The 9,849-nt window shown below is 50.1% G+C and overlaps 1 protein-coding gene across 1 annotated transcript in view; it reads left to right on the plus strand.

Moving 5' to 3' along the window:
• Window positions 1-8,657: 8,657 nt before the first annotated feature.
• The window catches only part of LOC112116226 (solute carrier family 22 member 6-A-like), an 8,892-nt gene continuing 7,700 nt past the window's right edge, over window positions 8,658-9,849 (plus strand). The window contains exon 1 of the mRNA XM_024213581.1: window positions 8,658-9,059. Within this exon, the coding sequence (XP_024069349.1) occupies window positions 8,658-9,059 (402 nt within the window). The remainder of the gene's footprint in view (window positions 9,060-9,849) is intronic.

Raw genomic sequence — 9,849 nt, forward strand, 5'->3', positions numbered from 1 at the left:
ACTTGGAGCAGTCACATGATGCAATCACACTGGGTGGAGAGAAAAATTTTAATAGCAATCCACACCAGCTTCCCTCCTAGGCAGATTTTGGTTCTTTCACACTCCATGCAGGGTCCTAGTGCCCTCTTCAATTATCGGGGAAATGCTGACAAAGATCTTCAGCTGGTGTTGACTGGCTTACAGCCATTGGCACCAGCTGAGGGTCTGACCCACTGAGTGTTTGGGCTGTTGACTCCTGCAGTGTCGTTAAAACTGAGTGTAAAAAAATCATGAGTCAGCAATATTGCCCCCCCAGGAGTTCATAAATCATGAATCAGCTCCCTCCAAGAAATCATGAGCTTGGCTTAAAAATCACAAGGTTAGAAAAAACCACAGTAATAAATGCTGGGTTTATTTAATTTACTTTCTGTTTATTTATTGTTTTTAAGCCTTTAGGGATCAAGCTTCTTTTGGCATTTGCAATATTTTAGAGGGGGTGGGATGACAGATCTCCCATGCAGAGAATTCAGCTGAGACTAGAAAAACTCATTTTACTTGGGATCTGAGGTGGAACGTGATAGCCGTATAGGCTCCTAAGTTTGCTTGGAAGTCATGCTGCTTTTGAGTGAGGGTGGCTGGCTTTGCAACTAATGCACTAACTGAGGATGCAGGGCACCTGGTTCAATTCCCAGCTCTGCCCCCGCACTCTCTGTGACCTTGGGCAAGTCACTTAATTGCTCTGTGCCTCAGTTTCCCCATCTGTAAAATGGGGGACATAATAATCCTTCCATTGTCTATTTTGACTGGGAGCTCTTTGGGGCAGGGACTGTCTCTCCCTGGGGCTGTGCCTTGCCTAGTATGCCAGAGCCATGATCTTGGCTAATGCTTCTGTGGGCCACTGTAACTCAGTAATATAAGTAATTAACAATAATGTGTCAAGAATAGCTTGCATGATTGGCCTCTCATTTAATTTCTTTGGAGGAGGAAACATGCTCCCAAAGTGCTGCATAAATTTATGCCCTTTTATCAGTCACAACAATAAACTTAAATAAACAAACCTTTTAAAAATTTAATTTCCCTCCACCAGATGGTAGTGTTGTCCCGAAAGCTTTTCGTGTTATTTTGTGGCTAAGTCCCACCCAACGGGGATACAACATGACAGGGTCCAATTCTGCAAAGGTTTAAGCCTGTGCATAACTTTACTCACATAAGTAAAGTTGTAATTATTTGTATTAAAGGAGCACAACCGAGAATGGGGCCCACCTCACGCTGGGCATTGCATATACCCTGAAGGAGATCAGGACCCCATTCTGCCAGGCATTGCACAGAGTGAAAGACAGTCCTTGTAACCAGAACCAGACTGGGGAAGTGAAACTAAGGCAAAATGACTCCCCCAAAGTCATACAGGGAGTCAGTGGCAAAGCCAGGAATAGAACCCAGTTCTTCTAGGATAGGGCCAGGGCTGATGTGGGGGAAGCCGGTACAAATGACCGGGGCCCGGTGGTCCAGAAGGGGGCCCGGGGCCCGGCTTCCCCCCCACTCTCGTCGGCCCTGTTTAGCCGGTCCGCCCTTGCTGGGGGGCCCGAAAAAATTCCGGGCCCAGCTTCCCCCCCCTCTCGTCGGCCCTGTTTAGCTGGTCCGCCCTTGCTGGGGGGCTCGAAAAAATTTTTTCACCGGGGCCCGAACCCGCTCTTGGTGGCCCTGGATAGGGCCTTATTAGCCACACAGCCAGCCATCTTCTGAAAATTTCAGCCCAACTCAGGGAGCATTGGGAAACATTTAGTTTACCCAGCAGCACAGCTGGTGCAGGACCTTTGACGCTGGAAATGTTCAACTGTAGGTTAACGTTCTATTAGCAGGAGAAAAAAACAGACTCAGCAACTTCCAGGTGGCTTTTGTCCTAGGAGCTGCTTGGAAGGATCGGGGCTGGACTTTGATGCTCATTTGTTTGTTGACTTGCCAGACTGAGTTACAACCCGTTTGTGGGGTGATCACAATCTTCCCAAATGGGTCTCCAAGCAGGTTCCTTGTTTGGGTCATTCCCTCACGAGCAAATTTGCCTCCAGGCCATCTCCCTACCGACTGGCTCGCCAGATGTTGCTCCTTCAGACCCAGCTGTTGCTCCTCAGTTTTCCTTGGTCTTGACAGGGGCCATCATATGCAAATGTGCCATGAAACGCCCCACTGCGCTTACACAAAAGTGACATTCTGGGCCCCACAAAGTCAATGGGAGTTTTCCTAATTACCTCAATGGGGGTAGGATTTCACTCACACTCCAGTTCAACCACAAGTCACCGTCACGCTCATAGTAGGGAAGGGAACTCGCTCCATTGCACCAATCGGTGGGGTGGGATTCTCTGGCCTGTGTTACGCTAGATGATCTAATAGTCCTTGCTGGCCTCCAGGACAATGTGTAGATGAATTTCTATGCTGTCTCCGAGAGGCCAGAGTGAGATCTAGAACTGAGAGAACACTAAGCATTGGGGTCTGTTTGTCATCTCACATAGAAATGGATCGATCTATCCCTCCCGCCCCACACACCCATCTACATATAGTTATCCATCCCGATATACCCATCCTCTCTCAGCACACACACCCCTCAATTGGTCGATAGAAAAATTTTGGCCCCAAACTCTGGAAAGCAGAAAAATTTGCCTGAAAACTGAAAAATTTTCAGTTTGGGGGGTTGGTTTTCAATTTTCTAACAAAAAAATTAAAACTTTTCAAGGAACGCAAACATCATTCTTGACAATTTCCATTTAGCCAAACTCTAACATTCCATGAAAATAAAAAAGTTCAGATGGAAATTTTTTTTAGCAGCCCCTATTCACAAAACCCCTTTGAGGCCGGGACGTTCATTACGGCCATTTTTACAAAGTAGGAAACTGAGGCACAGAGCATAAGTGAGGTAGTGTGTAGGAATAGGGTAGTATCCCTTTAAATAATTGGTGCTGTAGTGGTGCTCACCGTGTTCTATGTATTAGAACCCAACCAAGGAATGCATCTAGGCCTTGCATGTTTTGTATCCTCAGTAAACACTGTTATTTGTACCCCATTGTGCCCATGTGGTGGCTTTGTATTATGTAAAGAGCTAAAGATCATTTTCTTAGCCTATTGCTTTGACTCCGGTCTTTACATCCCGCCACTAGCTCTCCCTTCTCTTTCACATCAGACCTAAGCCACTTGCCTTCCCTTTCAAGGTCCTTCACGCTCTATCCCCACCTGACCTATCATTCTCATCCGCTATGGAGGTGATGACTCCTGCCTCCAGCCAGCCCATGATGCCGGCCTCCATCGCCCAGTGCCCACTAGTTACATTTTCACACAAACCCCTTCATGCTTTCTCCCCTGCGGCCCCTCACGCTTGGGAGGAGCTCCCCATAAAAACTTGCAAAGCCACCTCACTGTCCTCCTTCAAACTCTCCTCAAATGCTCCATTGCTGGGAGGCCTACGAAAAACTTGACAACAGTCAGGCCACTGGTGGTCTGAGCCCACTGCCTGTCACGCTGCCTGGGATTGTCTCCTAGTTTCCTTCTGCTCCCCCATCTGGCTGTATCCAACTGTCATCTCTTGTCTTATCCTTAGATTGGCAGCTCGCTGGAGTAGGGGCCATCTTTTTGTGCTGGGCCTAGCACCATCGGGTCCTGCTCCAAGGTGCTATGATAGTGCAAATATCACAAACACAACAAGCAACTTGCTCAAATATCTGGATTAGAACAGGGAATGGCGGCATGATCTCCAGAGTCCTAGGGGAGGGCCCTAGTCATGAGGCTGCCTGTCCTCTCTGGAAACTAGCGTAACACTCTGCCAAGTTCCATCTGACCCACTAACTTTCCTGAGCCAGCTAGAAAAACACCCCGCCGTGACTCCAGTGCATCATGGGTCCTCGACCTTGGTCAGTGAAGCTTCACCAGGGCTCTGACCAAGCTCAAAAAAGACGACCCAACAAATTCCAGCCTGGTCCAAAGGGTGGCTGCAGTCAGGAGAGTGGTGTAGGAATGAGGTGGAAGGGAAAAGGTCACGTGAGTCGGCAGGCAGTCATGCATGTGATGAACTAGAGATGGGCTGTGGAGGTAAGTGGTCTGAGGTCTAGGCTTGCCCCTGCCACAAGTTGCCTTGGGCAGGTCATTTCCCCTCCCCACCCTGTGAGCTTCACCAGGGCAAGATCTTTCACCAAAGCCTTGCCTAGACTGGGCAAATCCATTGTGCTGGGGTGACACATGTCATCGTGACCAGCACAGCAGGGCTTGAGCTTGGAACCTTCAGAGCTGAATTCACAAGTCCTTACAGGCAGACTTTCCAGCTGATACCTGTAACAGCACCACCACCCCTGTGAACCACACCTGAGTTATGCTACACTAGATGGGTGAAACTGAGGCACGGAGCGAGTGGAAGCTACTTGCCCAAGGTCACACAGGGAATTGTGCCTCAACCACAAGACCAGCCTCCTTTGCCCTACAGGAAGCCTCCAGCCTAATATTCACCTATGCAGCAGCCACCAGGGCTCAGGAGCAATGGTTTTGCCACATCAGACAGTAGGGGTCGCCCACTTTGTAGATTCTGCTGGTGGAGCACACTGCAAACACTAGGGGCTCCTTGCATCCCTCCATTCCCGCCATAGCTTCCTGGGTGCCACCATCCCATCCCCCTCTAGTTCAGGGACTCACTGCAACTCCCCAGCCCCTTCCTCATGCCCTCCCAGCCCCTCATTCCCCCTCCCTGCATGGCAGGCTCTCTGTGTGCACCCCTCTCCCCCATGGCAGGGGCTCTGTGATCCATTTGACTCTACCACAGGGCACTAGTGAGCTGGCTCTGTGCTGAAAACCTAACCATGTGGCATCAGCCTCTGCATCGCCTTAGTGCCTATCCCAGTGAATTCAGCAGCGGAACCTTCCAGAGCTAGTCAGTTGGCTGCATGGGCTGGGTGGGTCTTTCCTGAACTAGCTTGGTGGTCTAGTTGTTACACCAAGGGAAAGTTAACTAGGGTCCTTCTCACTATGGGATCTAAGCACTAGGACTCCTGGGTTCTAATCCCAGCTGTGGGAGGGCAGTGAGGTCTAGTGGTGACAAAGTGGATTAGGAGTCAGGTCTCCTGATTTTTGTTCTCTGGAAGCCTGGCGGGTTAGAGCAGGGGTAGGGTCAGGACTCCTGGGTTTTATGCCCTGTGATAGGAGGAGAGAGTGTTCTTTCTGCTCTGCACAGCAGTAAAGAGTTGGCAGATCAGCTCGTCAATGGCCACATTCTTGCTGTCTAATGCTTGTGCCAAGCTTCTAATAAGCCAGCAACTTACAGCGTGACTAAATGGTTCAGCCATCAGCAAATCTGCTTTGCTGGCCCCGCCATGAGAAAGGCTGCTGCTTTCTCCCATCATGCAGCAGGACGGGGCGTGCTGGAGCTAACACCATCATGGATGGGGTCTTTGAGGGTGGGGCAGTGGGTTCATGCCATAGCCTCTGCCCCACCCTGACTCAACTCCCAAATCAAATTCCCCCAGTGCATCCCCCTTGCAACGAGCTGCAGCTGAGAAACTGGCCTTCGGCCCCCCTCCATAAAGCAGTGCAGAACTGAGCAGGGTATCCAAGTTCAGTTAGTTTGGCTTTCTTTGAGTTGGGTTATGACACTGCATTGAGACTTAGGAAATTCGGGGTCAATTCTAGCTCTGACACAGACTTCCTGTGTGACCTTGGTCAAGTCACTGCATCACTCTGGGCCTCAGTTTCAGCTCATCTGTGAAATGGGGAGAATGATCCTTCCCTTGTCAATTTAGTGTGTAAGATCTTTGGAGCAAGGGCTGTTTCGCACCATACATCGGTGCAGCACCTGGCAGGATGGGGCCTTGATCTTGGTCAGGGGGTCTGTGCAGCACTTGGCAGGATGGGGCCCTGATCTCAGCCAAGGTCTGTGCAGCGCCAGGCACGATGGGGCCCTGATTTTGGTCAGGGTCTGTACAGCACCTGGCATGATGGGGCCCTGATCTCGATCAGGGGGCCTGTGCAGCGCCTGGCCCAACAAGGGCCCTGATCTCTGTTGAGCCCTGGGAGTGCTTCCGTAACATAAATATCAATGATCGAAGAGGCAGAAGAGGACAGACTGCAGCTGCAATAGGCCGGTGTGCCTGTTTCCTTCTTACAAAGCACCAGTCACCGGTTGGGACAAATCCTGCAGCTCTTACTAAGGCTAAACTCCAAGGCCCGATGTGGTCTTTGTACCAGGACAGGGTCCCTTTAACTAGTGACTGGCACTTGCCAGTTTAGCAACCCGCAACACTGTCCAAACTCTGTTCAGTGGGACCATCTAATCTAGCCCTCGTAGTTGGACTGGCTTTGAATAATGAGGAGTAGCCATGAAACATTATGTGGTGAATTAACGAGGCTCTGAATAAAGTCAGTTGCCTGGGGCATGTGTAGGGTGACCAGACAGCGAGTGTGAAAAATCGGGACGGGGGTGGGGGGTAATAGGAGCCTATATAAGAAAAAGCCCCAAATATCAGGACTGTCCCTATAAAATCGGGACATCTGGTCACCCTAGGCATGTGGCTCTATAGAGATGCATTGATTGGCAGGTCAACTGGTGATGCAGCTGGGAGGTAAATGCCAACATCTTCATGGCCTTTGAATTCTGGGGGCCAAACCATGGCCTGGTTTTCAGTCGCAGCTGAAGCCAGTGGGAACTGTGGTGGTGCACAGATAGGGACTGAGGTACTATGGTGATAAAGGCAGATAGGAACCTCCATAGAACAGAATCTGCATAGACCTCGCCCGAGATTGGAGCCCCATTGTGTCTGGTGCTGCACAGACCTTGGTCCCATTGTGTGACACACAGCGATAGACTGACCCTGCGTCAAAGAGCTCACAGTCTAAACAGACAGCTGGGGAAACTGAGACACGGGGAGTTTTATATCTGGGATTTTTTCCTGAGTCATGGCCCAGTGCCTTACCCACAACACCATCCTTCCAACACAGAACTAAGGCCATGCAAATATCCGTCCCAACCCCAGGGACTGGCCTATAGTGGGTGTTTTGCCAGGCTAAGGAGCTCAGGCTTTGAATGGAGCAGCTCCACCCCCAGGTCTTGACATGCAGTCCCCAGCATCTGCTACCTCCTCTGCTTCTTGTGTAACTACATTTGGCTTCGACCTGCTACCACTGGCTCTGCTGAACCGATGCACTGGTTGTCATTCCTATCCAGCAGATGAACAATGGCCTTGTGGGAAAGAATTGGGACCCAGGAGATCCCTTGAGCAAATCACATCATCGCTCCGTGCCTCAGTTTCCCTGTTTGTAAAATGGGGGAGAATTATCTTTCTTTGGCTGCTTAGACTGAGCTCATCAGGGTAGGGACTGTCTCTCGCTGTGTGTCCGTGCGGTGCCTGCCACACCGGGGTCTGTGCAGCACCTGGCACAAGAAGGGGACCCTGATCTCAGTCAGGATCTGTAGAGCACCCAGCACAAGAGGAGGGCCCCGATCTCAGTAGGATCTGTGGAGCGCCCGGCACAAGAGGGGGGACCTGATCTCGGTCAGGATCCATGGAGCATCCTTCATGACTGGAGGGGGGGGGCACTAATCGCAGTGCCTTAACCGCAGGGCCATCTTAGATTTAATTTTTCCTCCACTTTCCCAGATCAATGTGCTCATGCAGCCGTCTCTGATGGCTGAAGCCAGGCAAATGTGTCACAAGACACCCGCAACGCTCCCCAATGGGAGAGACCAGACCTGGGCACTTTGACCTCTAGAACCCACAGGCCTTTTACCCAGCCACCCAGAGCCCTGTACATTTCTGAACACAGTCCCTCCAGCAGAGAGCACTGGTGCATTTCCCTTCTCAGCCCCTCTCAGATTCCAGAAGGCTGGCTTTCCCTGACTTTGCTCTGTGGGAATGTCACAATTCTCAGCCCCAAGCCTTAGACTGAACCTGTCCTCCAGCAAGACCCAGTGCACTTTCCTCTGCTGCATTTTTCTCCATTTGCCCCTTAATTTTTTTCAGATTTTTTCCCTTTTAATTTTAATGAATCCCTTAAAACAGGAGTAAAACTTTAACCAAATGAGCTGATTAAAGCTTATATAATCCTCTCAAGGACCCTTAAATCAGGATCTCTTTGTCGCAAGGGGGAAAACAGGAATCTAGGAAGGTTTCACCACCCTTAGCAAAGGTGCCTAGTGACATTTGCAAAGCAGGTGACTGATGGTGCATTTTAACAAGCCCTGTTTTGTTTGCCATAGAAGGGACACCAGTTCTGCTGGGCTACCTGGAAGATTCACAGACACAGGGACTCTAATCTCAAGCCACAGGTGAAAATCCATGGCAGACGCACCTCGATCAAACTAAAAAGCTCTTTTGCCAGCTCTCCTGTGGATATTTCAGCACTGGGAGCAACTCCGCAGCAGCGTCTTAGGTAAACGCCAAATCTCTCCAGGGCTCCAAGGACTCTTCCATCAGCCTTCTAAAGCCCCAATCTGTTGCACACCAGATTCCCCTTGAGGGGAGTGTCCTCCGGACCACTGGATCTAGGAGCGTGACATTCAATTACAGAAGGAGACGCATTAGCTCAGAGGCAGCAGCAGCCCTTTAATCACCGTTCTGGTTTGAGATCCATGCAGCTGTAGAAGTATTTTGAATCCTGGAGTATTTTTTGTAGCCTGGGGTTATTTCTGAGGGCAAGGTGCTTCCAGCGGGACCATGTCTTTCGCCGAATTCTTACATCAGGTGGGCGGTATGGGACGTTTCCAAATTATCCACACAATGTTGCTTACCATCCCCATCGTGCTGATGGCCAGCCACAACCTCCTGCAGAACTTCACTGCCGCCATCCCAGGGCACCACTGCCAAGTCCATATTGATGCCAACAACACCCGCTACCCTAATGCCACCCTGCGCCTGGACTCCCAGGACCTGCTCCGGGTCGCCATCCCCATGGACAGGAACCGGCAGCCAGAGAAATGCCGCCGCTTTGTCACCGCTCAGTGGCAGCTCCTAGACCCCAATGTCACTGAGCCCAATGGAACTCAGCTGGACACAGAGCCCTGCACGGAGGGATGGACCTATGATAGGAGCATGTTCACCTCCACCATCATTACTGAGGTGAGACATACTCCGCTGCTAGGGACTAGGTGGAATGGGCAGGTTGGGGGCACCGGGCGCCATTAATATTGAGGTGCTCTGGGATCAGAGAGAGGAGGACCACATAAATAACTAGGTAGACAACGGAATGTGAATGGGACAGGGAGACACAGGGGTTTGTATGGGGATACAAATATAGCAAAACACAAAATCTTCAATAAGTTGTTGGAATGTGTTGGAGACAACTTGTTTCAAAACGTGTGTGTGTGTGGGGGGGGTTGTCAGCTGTTTTAGACTTGATTCTGACTAGCCGAGGAATTGGTTGAGAATCTGAAGATGGAAGGCAATTTGAGCGAAAGTGATCATGAAATGAGAGATTTCGTGATTCTAAGGAAAGGAAGGAGTGAGAGCAGCAGAATGAGGACAATGGCCTTCAAAAAAGCCAAATTTAACAAACTCAGAGAACTGGCAGGTGGGTACCCAGGGGAAGAAAATCTAAGGGAAAAAGGAGTTCAGGAGGGCTGGCAGTTTCTTAAAGAGACAATATTAAAGGCACAATAGCAAACCATCCTGTTACATAGGAAAGACAGTAAGAAATCAGAGAGCTGATAGGTAAGGTCCCATGGGAATCAAGACTGAGGGGAAAAACAACTGAGAAGAGTTGGCAGTTTTTCAAAGGGACACTATTAAGGGCCCAAAAGCAAGCTATTCCACTGGTTAGGAAAGATAGAAAATGTGGCAAAAGACCACCTTGGCTTAACCATGAGATCTTGCATGATCTAAAAAATAAAAAGGAGTCATATAAAAAATG

Source organism: Terrapene carolina, unplaced genomic scaffold (assembly GCF_002925995.2).
Source record: "Terrapene carolina triunguis isolate 2854851 unplaced genomic scaffold, T_m_triunguis-2.0 Scaffold89, whole genome shotgun sequence".
NCBI lineage: Eukaryota > Metazoa > Chordata > Testudines > Emydidae > Terrapene > Terrapene triunguis.